The following is a 17142-nucleotide window of genomic DNA, read 5'->3' as shown; positions in this document are numbered from 1 at the left end:
TTCCCTCCTGTTCTTTCTCCTTCCTTCCCTTTCTCTCTCTTTCCTTCCCTCAATTTTCTCATATCTTTTTCTCCTTCCCATCCTTTCTCTTCTTCCTTCTCTCCCTCCTACCTCTTTTCTCTCTCTTTCCCTCATTCTATCTCTCATTCTTTCTCCCTTCTCTCATTCTGTCTCCTGTTTTCCCAATCTTTCTCTCATTTTCTCTCTCATTCTTTTTTCCTTTTTCTCTCTGGTTTTCTGTCTCTCTCTGACTCTCCCTCATCCTATCTCTCATTCTTTGTCTTGATCCCTTATTCTCTCTCTATACTACTCTCTCTCTCTCTCTCTCTCTCTCTCTCTCAACTCTCCATCTCTCCCTCCTCCCCCAGCTCTCAATCTCTCTCATTTTGTCTCTCAACCTATCTCACATTTTCTGTCTCTTTTGATCTCTCACACAGTTTCTCCTTCTTTCTCGTATTCTTTCTCATTCTGTCTCTAATTCTTTCTCTTGTTCTCTTTCAATCTTTTTACCTCAGTCTCTTTACCTGTCTCTCATTCTTTCTCATTCTCTGTCTCTCATTCTTTCTCATTTACTCTCTATCTCTATCATGCTCTCTCCTCTCTCTGGATCTTTTCCTTCTCTCTCATTGACCCTCTGACTCTGTCTCTGTTTCTCTTTCTCCACCTCCCCTCCCCCCTTTCTCTCAACCCTCTCTTTCCCCAAGCCACCCCCCTTAATGAGCATGTAGATATAGCCAATGTTCACTTGGGTATAAAAGGAAAGTAGGGAATAGATTACTTGACCTTCACCATTGTGAAAGAACTTTCCTCATTATCTTTCTATAAGCTATTTCACCAAAGAAGAAAAAGAAAAAGAATGAAGACCCCAAAGCACCTGAACAGAAGACGTCTCGAGGATTTAAAAGTAAATGAAATATCTTGACAAAGAGATACTTAAATGACTGTGAGGTGGTTTGAGCAAAAGCTGAGGACATCAATCCCGTTTCCCCTGGTATTCTTCTGTAGAGCAGCAATGGATGAACTGTGAGGGCTGGGCCTGGCTGGGCCAGGCCTCAGCCTCACAGTTAAACTCCTCCTGACTCTGCTTCCTGCTAGGGATTTAAAGTTTGGGACCTACCTAACATGTTTGATATACATGCATACACACACACACACACACACACACACACACACACACACACACATATATACACATATAGATGTGTATACATACATATGCACTATAATATATACTATATAATAATAATATACACTGACCTAATACATAATGATATATACTATAAAATATCGTATCTAATATATAGAGTACAGTGCGTTAGAGTTTACAAAGCAGTTTCCCATCTACCACTTATGCCACTGAATCCTTAAAGCTGCCCTGAGAGGCAGCTAGTACAGATATCCTGTCCATTTCACAAATGATGATACCATGGCTTAGAGGAACAGTGACTTGCTCAAAGTCACACAGCTAATAAAGTACCTGAGTTGGGATTCCAAGCCTGGCTCCCAGCTGAAGGCTCTTTTTTATGCTTCAACCATCCTACCTTTCCTGCCTTTGAGGGAAAGTTATTTGCATTTCTGCAAAGCATATGTAACTTACCAAATGGCTGAAAGAAAATTCTCAATCAAAATTTTAAAGAGATGACTTTCCTAGGTCAGTAAAAATCTCTTTCAGCCATGTTTTGAAAAGAATTTCGTATCCTCGCTAACTTTATGAAGATTTCTACATGGATGCTTTTATTGAATGTGTCACAGATTTAAAAAGAAGCTCTTGTAGAATCCTACCATATTGGTAGAACAAAACCTATTTACAGACCCAACATAAAGCTATCTCCTAATGTGTCCTTTTTGCAAGTGGTGTTTCAATACAGGTTCATCAAAGTCATAGAATTCAGTCTGGAAAGGACCTTAGAATCTTTCATCCAGCCCTCCTCCCTCATGTTCCAGATGGGGAAATCGAAACTTTTGGATATGTCCAAGGTCATACAGGGAAGTAGCCAAGCCAAGATCTAAACCAAGGTCCAGCATGACTCAAAACCCAATGATAGTCTTTCTAAATGTTCATGTAGGAGAAAAGGGACATATTACTTTTGCCATTCTGTCTGACCCCTTCCGCCCCTAAGCACTGAATGATACTTTTTCAAAGGGTTACTGTGACCATCCAGTGAGAGAAGATACTGGAAGCAAACTGCAGACATTAAAGCTTTATAATCTGCTAGTGTTCCTAGCATCTTGAACCCCGGAGAATCCCATTACTAAACTCTACTCTCAATGGACACATTAAAATGCTATTCCATTCCCAGGGCAGAATTTGGGAAGGAACCTGGCTCAAATGATCCTCTCCCTTGTTCCTTTTTTCCTTAGACTAAATACCAGAAACAGAACACGGATCTGTTTGAGTATTTTGCCTTCTGGGAGTAGTCTGTTTTTACCAAATCCCTCTTAGACCACAGTTTCTATAATCAAGGCCCAAATCTTTCTAGTCCTCACATGTTAGTAGGAGTCAATGTGAGAAGGAGTATGGCATGATAGATAAACCAGCTCTTAGAGTCAAGAAGACCCTGATTCAAGGCTGGGCTGGGTGGCAATCTTTTGCTACAATAAGCAATTCTACAAGACTCAAAGGTGTGAGGAAGGGGCCAACTCGTGTCAGTAGAGGGAGTTCCCTAGACCAGTGACATCCTAAATCCATCCCTCTCCCAATCTCATATATTATGGTTTTATTTCACACATTCCAACATCATGCTTTTAACAGAAGAATGACATGGCTAGAATGTGCTCAATCCGTACATCATGACCCAAAGAGCAGATAGCGGAGAAGTCACAGAAAAAATGTTCTGAGTTCATGATCTCCTGTGGACAGGAACTCCTCCTATTAGTACTCCTCGAACCCTCTGCTCCCAGTCGATCTGATGGATGCTTATCAAGGCCTTTCAGACAACTAGAAAAATAACAACAGAGGATTTACAGTCTCTCTGGCTTTCTCTTGGTATTCTAATTTGTTGAAGTTTTATGGGATTTCTCTTTGGTATCTTCAGGGCATACGACACTCTCTGTTCGACCCTCTCGTAGCAGTACGAAGAGTGGGACCAAGAAGTCAGTCACGTCCATGTATTCACAGGTTGACGTTAATGATAATGAAAGTGCTAATGCCAGGGTATGAAGTTTCCTATATGTTAGTTACTAGGACATTGCTCTAATCATGTTGCTTTGTGATTCAACGACCTTCAGGAGCTCCTTATTGCTAATCAAAATAAAATATCTGCTCTTGATTCTGGTTTGCAAGGCCCCTGTAGTCTGCCCCAGCCTGCCTCTCCACCTCAACCCCACAATGCTCCCCTTTCCTCCCAGATCCCTGAACTTCCTTCAGGGGGCACCTCTTCCTAAAGCCTTCCCAGTCGCTAATATTCTCTCCTCAAATGATCGTGTATTATTGTGCACAATTATCTGTATCCAGGTTATATTCTCTTCCTTCCCTTCTCCACTGCCCCTTGAGAATACAGACAGGGGGTTTTCTCTGTCCTTGTATCTCACAAAGCAATGCATAGCAACAGGTGCTTAATAAATGCTTGCAGCATTAAAGAAATGTTTGTGACCGACCCTGTGAGGTAGGTAATGAGCTATGTAGAGATAATGACACATCCATCTATAGCCCTATAGTAATATCTATGTCCTTTGCATTCTGTCCTTCATGACTTCATTAATATGTAGGGAGCTCCCTTATGGAAAGAATTTCCTTCGAATAGTACAGATCAGTAACTGCTCAGAATGTAAAGTCTTCAAGAGTACAATATTCTTATCCCCATTTTACAGATAAGGAAACTGAGATAAGGTCACATAGCTACTAAGTGGCAGAATCAGGAAGGTTTGATGGTTTTACAAATCACTCTTTCCCCCAACATCCCTGTTGGGGATGTGAGCTGTTGGGGTGTTGTAGGCAGAAGGGCTGACAAGGACCTAATACAACCCCCGGGGGATTTGAAGTGTGGCCGAAAAGATCAGAAAGGGATTGAGTTCCCTCCTGAGCTAAGCCCTGAACTGAAGGCATAGTGCTCAGCAGAAATTCTATGTCTAGTTGATTGGCCTGAGAGAGGCAAAAATCTTTATCAGGATTGGAATTACTAATAGCCTTTGTTTTGCTCTTTCATACAGCGCAATGGAGATCTGGCTAAAAAGCCTAGTGGGATGGAAAGTGGAGGTAAGACAGACCGGACTTTGTAGACTGTCCTGTTATTTAAATTAAGAATAACAGCAATAACTCCCACTTGGTTAGGAGGGCAGGACAAGGATTATTGTGCCTTGTCTGAGAGAAGAAGAAACTGACCTAATAGTCCATTGTTCTTTCTACTCTCCGTAGCCATCATTAACTAGCATTTCTCAGGGGCTTGCTGTGAGCACATACTCTTATGGAATTTACAAAGTATAAAGCAGACGTGTTCCTTGCCAGGATTGGCATGATCTCTGGGCAGAGGAGGCATCTCCATAAGTCATGAGTCCTGGCAGGTTGGGAAGGCCCACTGCCCCTATCAAAATGTCAATACCTGTTATCTAATACTATTCTAGTACCTTTAGCTTTAATCCACATTAAAAGCACATGGGGGACAGCTAGGTGGTGCAGTGGATAAAGCACTGGCCCTGGATTCAGGAGGACCCGAGTTCAAATCCAGCCTCAGACACTTGACACTAGCTGTGTGACCCTGAGCAAGTTACTTAACAGCCCCCATTGCCCCACCAAAATAAAAGAAAGAAAGAAAAAGGCATATGGGGGAGGAGGCATTTTGAGACTTTGCCAGCCATTTATAATCAAATATGAATGCCATATACCTTTCACGATGGCAAGTTTTGATAGCAATTGGGAGAAGGAGCTCTGAGGATATAAGGAAGCAGAAGGCTGCTAACACCCAAGACAAATTTTGAGAGATTTCCTGGAGTTGGCTCTAATCCCTGCACTCCTGAATCTAAAAAGGGGCAGGCAAAGCAGCCAGGGATTTCTCATTCAGATTTTGGAAACACAGTGCATGAGAATATGTGTGTGCTCCTAAGATCCAAGGCCTTTGGAAACTCCCAGCCAGCCCACCAGGAGACAGAAATCTGCAGTTGCTACAACCACAGTGGGTTAATTACTTACTGTAATATCCCTATACTTAAGCACCGTGGAATTGTAAAATCTTAGGGTGAAAAGGGGCCTTGGAAACCTTCATTTTATGAACAAGAAAGCTAAGGCTCAAAAAGGCTGATGAATGACTTGGCCAAGTCACACAGCAAGTGAAGAGTGGAGGCAGGCCTAAAATCCAGGTCTCCCAACTTTCAAACCAACATTCTTTCCACTATACCTCCTCATCTTGTAAAAGTAGGCACTGGAGACCTTCAAAACACCTCTATGTTTCTTGCACATCCACCAAAGCTGCCCTCTGCCCATCATGGTATGAAGGAGACCATAGGCTCTGAATGGCTATGCACACAGAGCCCAAGCTCTGCTAGATCTGAATAAGCTGAGAGGACTTGGGGTTTTTTTATATTTTTTCTCACTTATATGTTAAAATAATTTTGGCATTCATTTTTTAAAATTTTGAGTTCTGGCAGCTAGGTGGCGCAGTGGATAGAGCACTGGCCCTGGATTCAGGAGGACCTGAGTTCAAATATGACCTCAGACACTTGACACTTACTAGCTGTGTGACCCTGGACAGGTCACTTAACCCCAATTGCCTCACCAAAAAAAATACAAAAGAGAATAAAATTTTGAGTTCTAAATTCTCTCCCTCCCTCCCCTGCCCAATAAGCACTTTAATATAAGGTTATATATGTGCAGTCATACAAAACATTTCCATATTGGTCATGTTGTAAAAGAAAACACAGGCCAAAAAAAAAAACCCAAGAAAAATAAAGAAAGTAAAAAATATGCTTTGATTTGCATTCAAACTCTATCGGTTCTTTCTCTATAGGTATATAGCATTTTTCATCATAGGTCTGTCAGAGTTGTCTTGGATCACTGTCTTGATCCAAGTAGAAGTCATTCATAGTTGATCATCATACAATGTTGCTGTTACTGCATACAGTGTTCTTTTGGTTCTGCTCACTTCAGTTTGTATCAGTTCATGTAAGTCCTCGCTGGGAGGATGTTGAGTAGCAACTAACTTATGGCCTTCAGAGGCTTAGGCTTGTTATTACCACAAGGTTGTCCATCAGTGGTTAATTTTTCATTGGAAATACATAAAGATAGTCTATTCAATCAGGGAGGGGTCATGATCTATATTGGTGGAGAGCATATGCAAGGATTCATACTAACACAATTATTTTTTGTACAACAATGTACTTGGAAGTATGTAAGTTGTTCTTTAGTCATTTAGGCTGTATCTGACTCTTCTTGACTCCATTTGGGGTTGTGTTGTTTTGGGGTTTTTTTGACAAAGATTACTGGAATGGTTTGCCATTTCTTCCTCCAGCTTATTTTAAAGATGAGGAAACTGAGGCAAACAGGGTGAAGTGACTTGCCCAGGGTCACACAGCTAGTAAGTGTCCGATGCCAGATGTGAATTCAGGTTGTTCTAGCTCCAGGCCTAACACACTATCCACTATGGCACCACCTAGGTGCCCAACATTAGTTGAGAGGAGAAAAAATAAGGAACTTCAATACTCAAGGGAAAAGGAATTTTCAGAAGCCTTTTGCCCCATGGCCCTGCTATAAACCTAATCTTTTCTCTCCCACTGTCACCCAAGGAGGCCTTCCCTTGGCACCATTTCAGCTTGGTTCTACTTGATACCATCTGTCCCAACAGCGGGCAAAGTCCACCCAGCCACTGCTACCACCCTAGTGATCTGTGATTCTAAATCACCTGTCTGAATCTCTGTCTACTCAGCCGTTCCATCCATACATATACATATATATACACACACTGTATTACCTATAGGAGCATACAGTCGCATATGTGTAGGTATATGTATCATACATACAAATGTACATATATAAATTTTGTGACCAGCCCTATGAGGTAGGTAAGAAGCTGTATAGACATATCAATATATGTACTTATAGCTTTATAGTAACATGTTCCTTTACATCCCTCACCTATGATTTCATTTGTGAACACAGAGCTCCCATGTATGAGGAACCGCCTCCTACAAGTATAAATCAGCAACTTCTCTGAAACTTAGGCTTAGTACAATATTTTATCCCCATTGTACAGATGGGGAAACTGAGATAACATAGCTAATATATGACAGAATCACAGCACCAAAAAATGTCTCCCCAGCTTCACCTACCCAAGGCTAACCCTCCAGTTTGTACCCTTGATCCCCTCTTCTCCCAGCTCCTTCAGGAGCTTGCTCTATTCATTGGTGAAACCCTCCCCCTCTCTCATTTTGTTTTTGTTTTTGTTTTGTTTTGAGGCAATTGGAGTTAAGTGACTTGCCCAGGGCCACACAGCTAGTAAGTGTCAAGTGTCTCAGGTTGGATTTGAACTCAGGTACTCCTGACTCCAGATCCAGTGCTCTATCCACTGAGCCACCTAGCTGCCCCTTCTCTCATTTTTTTTGCAAGGCAGTCGTGGTTAAGTGACTTACCAGGGTCACACAGCTAGTTAATGTCAAGTGCCAGATTTGAACTCAGGTCCTTCTGACTCCAGGGCCACTGCTTTATCCACTACACTACCTACCTGCCTCTCTCATTTTTAATCTCCCCCTTATCTACTGGCTTCTTCCCTGCTGTCTACAAACATGGTCAGGTGTCCCCTAGCTTCATTCCCTAACCTTCATTCCTAAATATTTTCTTGACCTTCTCTTCCCTCTATCTTCTATCTTTCCCTTTCACTGGAAACTACTAAACTGGTCTCTTCTCACTCCCTATACTCCCTCTCTACCCACTTTCTCCTTGGCCTTCTGCAGTCTGGCTTCTAGCCAGCCACTCTATGGAAAATGACCACTCAGATGGCCCCAGTGACCTTTTCTCAGCCTTCATCTTCCTTGATCTTTTTGAAACTTCCACTGCTTTTTCTAGGTTCTCTTCCTACCTCTTTCTTCTCTTCCAATCTATTCCCAAGTACAGGTAGCCCCGAAGGCAAGTGGATAAATCTTTTTTTGTTTGTTTATTTGTTTTTGTTTTGTTTTGTTGGGCAATGGGGGTTAAGTGACTTGCCCAGGGTCACACAGCTAGTAAGTGTCAAGTATCTGAGGTCAGATCTGAACTTGGGTCCTCCTGAATCCAGGGCTGGTGCTTTATCCTCTGCGCCATCTAGCTGCCCCCTCTAGTGGATAAATCTTAAGAAAGTTGTCTGAGAGAGAGGCAAAGTGTCTTGTCCATGGTCAAACATCTAATAAGTGTCTGGGGCAGTATTGCAATTCAGTTCTTACTGACTTCAGGGGCAGCTGGGTGGCACAGTGGACAGAGTGTGTCAAGCCTGGAGTGAGGAAGAACTAAGTTCAAATTTGGCCTCACACTTACTAAGTGTGTGATCCTGGGCAAGTCTCTTAATCTTGTTTGCTTGTGTTCTCATCTGTAAAATGAGCTGGAGAAGAAAATGGCAAGCCACTCCAGTATCTTTGTCAAGAAACCCCCAATATGGAGTCATGAAGAGTCAGACACAAGTGAAAAACATCAACTTCCTGGCTCCACGCCCATTTTCTTAAGCAAATATTCACTCTCAAATCTACTTATCTCTTCTGTATCATAAACTGTCCATGAGCCATAGTAATAAAAACACAACCTGTGCCACCCTGGAGTCTTCAGTTTTTTAATTTAATTTAATTTAGTTACTTTTTAAGTTCCATAGTGGCTCCCTCCCTCCTCATCACACACTAGAGGAAAGGCCACCATTTCTCACACACACACTCACAAACGTAAAGCCATACTATAAATACTTCTGTTGATCAGTTCTTTCTCTGGAGGTGGGTGCTATCTTCCTTCATAGGTCCTTTGTAGCTGATTTGAGTATCTATATGACTCAGAATAACTTAGTTGTTCACAGTCATTCTTTGAACAGTGTTGCTGTTACTGTATACAATGATCTCTTGGTTCTGCTCATTTCACTCTGCATTATTTCATGCAAGTCTTTCTATGGTTTCCTAAAATCAACCTGCTTGTCATTTCTTTTTTTTTTTTTTTTGCGGGGCAGTGGGGGTTAAGTGACTTGCCCAGGGTCACACAGCTAGTAAGTGTCAAGTGTCTGAGGCTGGATTTGAACTCAGGTACTCCTGAATCCAGGGTCAGTGCTCTATCCACTGCGCCACCTAGCTGCCCCCTGCTTGTCATTTCTTAAAGCACAGCAGTATCCCATCATAATCATATAACTCAACTTGTTTGGCCACTCCCCAATTGATGGGCATCCCCTCAATTTCCAGTTCTTTGCTTAAGGTCTTCAGTTTATTGACAAAAACTTCCTAATATTTAACATCGTTTTCAGGTTCCTTTTTGTGTCCATGAGAATCACCAGAAATGGGTATTAATCAGCCTATGTGGCCTTGGCCAAGTAATTTCTCATCCTTGGGCCTCAGTTTCCTCATCTGTAAAATGAGAGGGTTGAACTGGAACAGGGATGTCAAACTCCTGGCCAGCCAAACTCCTGAACACAGCCAGAACCAGAATAAAATATAACTGGGAAATGGTTAACAAAATAAATAAAAATCCAATACAACATAGATCAGGCTAATTTGTAATCGAATGTCTAAGTCAATATGTGGCCCACAGGGATCTATTTCTATTTGAGTTTGACACCACTGGTTAGAGAACCTTTGAGGTCCCTTCCAGCTCTAGATCTGGGAGCCCAGGATCCAACAATTCGTTCTGACCAATCCTGGGAAGTTCTCGGTCGTGCCTTAGATACATTCCCCAGGAAAACAACAGACCTCTCTACTGTTGTTACCACCAACTCAGCAATCCTGTGTAGGCAGTTCCCAACCACTCTCTCTAGGCTTCTTCCCTTCCTCCATCCCAGAGGGATTACAGGCCCTATGAATTACTTCCTCATTTCTTGGAGGACAGCAGCTGCTTTCTGCTCAGAGCATCTAGTTCCATCATCTTCTTTAAGAAGCACCTCACCGGGGCAGCTAGGTGGCGCAGTGGATAGAGCACCGGCCCTGGAGTCAGGAGTACCTGAGTTCAAATCCGGCCTCAGACACTTAACACTTATTAGCTGTGTGACCCTGGACAAGTCACTTAACCCCAATTGCCTCACTTGAAAAAAAAAAAAGAAAAAGGAAAAAAAGAAGCACCTCACAGCTCTTTTCAGAGCTCTACATTTTCAGCAGTGCTTCTCTTCCTCCTCTAGAGGTATGCCATTCTTTTGTGGGTATATGTTGGACTAGGGGCTGCTCATGTCCTTTCCCACTCTAAAACTTTTGTGATTCGAGGAGATCAGCCCTCAGATCCTAACTTTTCCTTGCATTATGCCCAAATCCAATTTTTCCAGTTCAATTGCTTCCTGAGTTGCTTCTTCTACTTTGGGTGCATTATCTTGTCTTTTCCTCTACTGCATTTATTCTGCCCAGGGCCACTAGATGATGCAGTGGACTGAGTTTTAGACTTGTGAGTCGGGAAGACCTGGATTCAAATGCTACCTCATACACTTATTAGCTGTATGACCCCTAGGCATGGACAAGTCACTTAATCTTTCTCTTCTCTTGTTTCCACAGTGGAAAATGGAAAAATAGCACCTACCTCCTAGGGTTGTCAGGACCAAATGAGATAATATTTGTAAAGCACTTTGCAAACCTTAAAGTGCTATGGAAATGCTTATTGTTGATTTCACTGATTTCTTTGTTATTTTTCATCCTTTATAAGTTATTTTAGTATTCCCTCCTAAGACAGATATTCTTTTAATATATTAATTATATTAATTAATATAATTATTTTATATATTTATATCATTTATATATTATTTGTAATATATCATATGTTATATTGTTCATGCTATAATATATATTTATATGCTTGATTTATATATTAAATTAATGTTTATATATTTAAATCTATTTCTGTGTTATATTTTATATATTATTTATACATTATGTATTACATAAATATATTAAATATAATCAATTATATTTAATATTTTAATTATATTCCCAGGTTACTGATATTAACAAATAGATTTCATTCCTCTCAAGATTTTTTAGTGGTCTCATCTTGTGAATGACTGATAACACCATAACATTTTTCACATCTGCGAGTAGTTGTACTTTCAAAGGGGACTCTTGGAGACAATAGTTTAACTGAGTTAAATTATAGGAATTGGGGGCAGTTAGGTGGTGCAGGGGATAGAGCACTAGCCCTAGAATCAGGAGGACCTGAGTTCAAATCTGACCTCAGACACCTGACACTTACTAGCTTTGTTACCCTGGGCAAGTCATATAACACCAATTGCCTCACCTATATATATATATATATATATATATATATATATATATATATATATATATGTACACACACACACACACACATATATATATACACACATATATACAAATATACATATATATATTACATGAAAAAGTAGGAATTTTAGACCCTGTGATAAGCCATTGGGGCAGATATTTGAAGAGGGTTTTCAGTGTCTGCTTGCTCATAAGGTCACACCTGTGCAATAGACATCCATTCCAATTCTAACAAACCATTTCTATTTAGAGGTATTTGCCCTCTCAAGAATGCTAAGTCAACATCTTTAATTTCTTCCAGTTCAAAATTCACCTGTAAAGAATATCATCAAGCCTTCGCCATCTTTAGCAGCGGGTCCTGCAAAGGAAGACATATATAATTATAATATTACCTTTGCCCCAGAACTTAACAGACCATCCAAGGTAAGAAACTATTATTATTTGTGTAAAAATGATACAGCACTAATATGAGTTGCCCTCTACTTGCTTCATTATTAAGCCAAACAGCTCAGCCTGAGTTCATAAGCCAGTTCCCTGAATGCAGTCAGACCATAGGAAGATATTTTGAACTTTATAAGTCATCGCAGTATTAATGCTGAAAGTCTACTGTCATTCATTGCCATCAAAGTTGCCACTAGAGCACTATATGTATGCAAGGGATTGATGGAAAGTTTGCAGGCTTGCCAAAAAAAATGGTGGAAGGAAGTTTTTTAAAATAACATATTAGATGAACCTTAGGTATAAGTGGTCTAATGGGAGTCCTCCCAAGCCTTCATTGCAGCACATGAGAGATGCTGGATTCTCAAAGGCCATCTCGGCAGAATCCAAGCTATGATAGCCAAGTGAGAGGCTTCAAGGATGAGCCCAGCAACAAGTCGATATATCTGTCCTCCAAGGACCAGCCTAATTAAGGGAGAGGGGTTCATTGCCTGAAGCTTGATCACTGGAGCATTATTTGTTTTCAGCCACAACAACTCATGCAAGCAATCTATTTGGGTATATAAGGGCTGCAATCTGTGTTGGTAGAGAGGGCACTCCCACCAATGAAATCACAGATTTGATTTGAAGAGTCTCCATTCAAGGCAATAAAGTATTAAATGAGGTCAGAGATTGAAAATCCCAAGTGCCCACATTCTCACGTATACCTTACCTAACTCAAACCAAGGAGGGCTACTTAACAGTCACCCAAGAAATTGCTTTTGAATTCTTTTTCTAATGGTAGATGACTATTCTGGGCCCTCCATAATGTATCGTTACATCCTCTTGTAACCAATGGCAAGTAATTCCCAAGAAGCTATAGAGGACATTTCCTTCATGTGGTATTCCCAGATCTTTACAGCAGCTGAAAAACAACTTAGGCCTCAGAGGCCTGTGAGCTCTAATCTTCTGAGCTATGTGGTCCATGTTATTTGAAAGAAATTCTGCATCTTCAAGGGGGAAAGTTGTTCCTGTTAGCCTTGTCACTTGCTATGGAAATGATGTCTGGTTCCGGATTAGTCACTAATTCACTTTATAACCTTGTATAAGTCATTTAACTTCTCATTTTATGGAGGATACAGTAAAGTGACTTGCCTTGGGCCACCCTACTGATTCAGAGGCAGGATCTGCATGGAGTCAGGAAGACAACCTGAGTTCAAATCCGACCTCAGACACTTACTAGCTGTGTGACTCTGGGTAGGGCACTTAACTTCTGTTTGCCTTGGAAGCAGCTAGGTGGCATAGTGGATAGAGCACTGGGCCTAGAGTCAGGAAGATCTGAGTTCAAATGTGATCTCAGATAATTACTAGCTGTGTGACCCTGGGCAAGTCACTTAACCACTGTTTACTGATTTAAATCCATTGGAGAAAGAAATGGTGAAGAACTCCAGTTTCTTTGCCAAGAAAACCCTATAATGGGGACAGGAAGAGTCAGACACAACCGAATGACTGAACAAGTCCTGGATCAGTCATTAACTCACTTTATGACCTTGGACAAGTCATTTAACTTCTCATTTTATGAAGGATGCAGTGAAGCGACTTGCCCTGGGAATACTCAGCTGATTCAGAGGTGGGATCTGAATGCAAATCCTCTAGTCTAGCACTCTAGCCACAATGGCCTGCTTCTCCCAGGAGAAAGCAAAAGGCAAGTCCCCTGACAATATGGAGAACAAACTGGATGATGCACACTTTGGCTAAGAATGTGGAAAAACAAACCAAGTACCCTGTACTTCATTCTATATTGAGCAAAAAATACCAACTATAAGCAGAGTACAAAGCCCTTTTTATTATCTAGATTGTTCCTATCCTTTAAGAAGGCCAATAAGGAAATTCCTTAGGCCCCAGATTTGTTCCCAAAGGAAGCTAGATGGTGGATAAAGCACAGGGCCTGGAGTTAGGAGGATCTGAATTCAAATTCAGCCTCAGACACATTTACTGAGTGAACGACTCTGGGCAAGTCACTTCACCTCTTTCTGCCTTGGTTTCCTCATTGGTAAAATGGGGATGATAAGAGCATCTTTCTCCCAAGTTTGTTGTGCGGATCCAATGAGAAAATCTTTGTAAAGCTCTTTGCAAACCTTAAAATGCTATACAGTGGGGCAGCTAGGTGGCACAGTGGATAGAGCACTGGCCTTGGAGTCAGGAGTACCTGAGTTCAAATCCGGCCTCAGACACTTAACACTTACTAGCTGTGTGACTCTGGGCAAGTCACTTAACCCCAACTGCCTCACTAAAAAAAAAAAAATGCTATACAGCATCATAACGATGACAATGTACAGTTGTTGAGCCTGGAAACGAATATGAAGGCATGGCCCTCCTTGGGGCCTACAGGATTTGTGTGTCTGAATAAACAAGGGAATGGACAGCTGGGTGGTGATGCAATAGATGGAGCATTGGGCTGGGAGCCAGGAAGACTCATCTTCCCAAGGTCAAATCCAGCCTCAGACACTGACTAGCTGTGTGACCCTGGGCAAGTCACTTTACCCTGTTTGCCTCAGTTTCCTCAGCTGTAAAATGAGCTGGAGAAAGAAATGGCAAACCACTCCAGTATCTTTGTCAAGAAAACCCTAAATGAGGTCACAAAGAGTTAGGCACAACTAAAACAAATGAACAATAGTAAACAAGAGAGCTCTAGTCTCTAAGTAGAGCTTGTGCCATGAGGATCATTGGCCAAAAAGCCGGGTATGCCTCTGAGCATCTGCTTTGCCCCTTCAAATCCTTCCCCCAAATTTGCTTCTGTGGATGGATTGCCTCTGACCGAAACCTCTAGAGGCTTCTTTCTATTTCTCTATGCTGACTAACTTATCTGGACTTCACTGAGTTACCCTGGGAGCACTACAAATTCTATGAAGAATTTTTGTTTCCTTCTAATAAATTCTGCTTATGATAAGGGAAATATTGTTCACTTTCAAAAGATCTCGAATCCTTTCAATTTCTGTTTCTCTTCATTATAAAAAAACAAGCTTGAGCAGATGTTCAAGTTTTAAGAGCCTTTTTTCTCCTTTTTTTGCATGTGGTACGTACAGAGAGAGCTCCCTACAACCTTGTATGAGAGACCCACCACCAAGAAGCCAAGCTGTCCCTTTGAGATAGGTAAATCGTTATCATCATTCACTGTGTGCCTAGCATGCCAGCTACTTGGGAGACAAGGGCCCCCCAAACCAGCTCCTCTAGGGTATTACAGTCAGAGCAAATGAGAGAATCTTTCAGATGCACTTTGCATACCTTAAAGCACTATATAAACCCTAGTTGTTGTTGTTGTTAGAGTTGGGGAGGCTGGCTGGACTCATTACCATATCAACACCAACTACAAATAAGCAGATCAGATGAGATAACATGTCCAAAGTAACTTGATAACCTATAAAGCTCCCAGCACTGCGAGCTATTATTGTTCCAGCCTTCCAGAGAGGGCTTCACAGAGGAGGGTGAGACTTGAACTGAGTCTAGAAGACTGAGTGAGGCTTTCAAGGAAAGGGAAGAGAAGATGGGTGAAGGTAGTCCAGGTGATGGGAACAGAGTGAAGGAAGATGAGGAGGGGCTGTGTATGGCACATTCCAGGGGGTGGCGAGGTCCACATACATTATAAACAAACAACCTCCCTCCAAAAAAAAAAGGCAAATACTCTATGGCATTGCAGCCGCTGAATTAGGTTCTAATTAGAGCCTCAAGGCTAAATCCTAGAAAGTTCATAGTTCATATCGAGTCTGTGATGTTTCAAATCTATATTGTGTGATCACCTTAAATTAGAAGCTTCAGCACCAGTCTTTGGGCATTAAACATTTATCAAAGCATACAGGTATTCACATGGAGTTCAGAAAGTTAAGAAAAGGAAGTCCTACCTAGCCTGGAGTTCCAGCCTGGTTGGGTTCTTCCTCAAGTCCTCCTCCATGAGCCTGCTTTAATCAGGAACCCTCTAATAAGCTGATTGTGGAAGCTTTTTATAGGTCTGGAACAGAGGCGGTCCTTACACACAGCTTCAAACTGATTGGTTGGTGTCATCCAAATCCATTGGCTTTGAAGGTGTTCTCTAGTTGAGTTCACAGTCTAGTTTCTAAGAACAATACCTTCTTAAGGGATAGCCAGGTGTGCTTACGATCTAGTTAACTGGAAGTAGGCTAATCAGCAGTCAATCACTCTCACTTGATTCAATCAGTCTAAATTAATCTCCAGGTGGATCTTTGAGTATCTGCGAAATCCCATTATTTCATCACATTCCCCCCCTTTGTTTCTTCTAGGAACAGGTGTTCCTTGATGAAACAGTTAAAAAAAATAATTAAGTCTTTGGAAGTCTTTTCTCAGTACTCTTGTCTTCTTGGAGTGGTAAGATGTCATCAGGAGGAAGCTGAATTCTGGTCTGGAATGCTGGGCTCTGGATTCTGGACTACACCTGGGGTCTGGTTTGCAGGGTCTACGGTTATTCTGATACTGTCTCTCTGTATCCCCCTGAAAAGATTTATATCCATTTTGATTCTGTCCGTAATAAGGCCTATCCAATTAACTGGAAGTAGGCTAATCAGCAGTCAATCACTCTCACTTGATTCAATCAGTCTAAATTAATCTCCAGGTGGATCTTTGAGTATCTGCGAAATCACATTATTTCATCACAAGTCAAAATATTAAGTTTGGATTGTAATCCACAGGTTGTACTGTAATGTCTGTCCTAAAATGTAACATGTAGAACTGAATACAACATTCTAGCTATGGTTAGCTTGGAGCAAAGCTTCTTAAACTGTGGATTGAGACCCCATATGGGGTTGAGCAACTGAATGTGGGAGTTATGAAAAATCTGGCAACAGTAAAAGGTTGCATATACCTATTTTATATACCTATACACCCGAGGTCACGTAAAAATTTCTGAGGCCAAAAGAGGTCATGAGGGCGGCTAGGTGGCGCAGTGGATAGAGCACTGGCCTTGGATTCAGGAGGACCTGAGTTCAAATCTAGTCTCAGACACTTGACACTTACTAGCTGTGTGATCCTGGGCAAGTCACTTAACCCTCATTGCCCCGCAAAAAAAAAAAAAAAAAAAAAAGAGGTCATGAGAAGGCAGCTAGGTGGGCATAGTGGATAAAGCACCATCCCTGGATTCAGGAGGACCTGAGTTCAAATCCAGCCTCAGACACTTGACATTAGCTGTGTGACCCTGGGCAAATCACTTAACCTTCATTGCCCTAAAAAACACACAACAAAACAACAACAACAACAAAAAAAAAAAAACCCGGGGTAGCTAGGTGGCACAGTAGATAGAGCACCAGCCCTGGATTCAGGAGGACCTCTGGCCTCCGACACTTGACACTTACTAGC

General features: G+C 41.5%; 1 protein-coding gene across 1 annotated transcript in view; it reads left to right on the top strand.

The window, feature by feature from the left end:
• The window catches only part of FSIP2 (fibrous sheath interacting protein 2), a 100322-nt gene that overhangs the window by 20429 nt on the left and 62751 nt on the right, over nucleotides 1–17142 (top strand). Inside the window, exons 9-11 of the mRNA XM_043974641.1 lie at nucleotides 2362–2417; nucleotides 3070–3154; nucleotides 4150–4214. Coding sequence (XP_043830576.1) covers nucleotides 2362–2417; nucleotides 3070–3154; nucleotides 4150–4214 — 206 coding nt within the window. The remainder of the gene's footprint in view (nucleotides 1–2361; nucleotides 2418–3069; nucleotides 3155–4149; nucleotides 4215–17142) is intronic.

Source organism: Dromiciops gliroides, chromosome X (assembly GCF_019393635.1).
Source record: "Dromiciops gliroides isolate mDroGli1 chromosome X, mDroGli1.pri, whole genome shotgun sequence".
NCBI classification, from domain to species: Eukaryota; Metazoa; Chordata; class Mammalia; order Microbiotheria; family Microbiotheriidae; genus Dromiciops; species Dromiciops gliroides.
The sequence above is the reverse complement of the archived record's forward strand: the minus strand, read 5'-3'. Positions and strand labels throughout refer to the sequence as shown.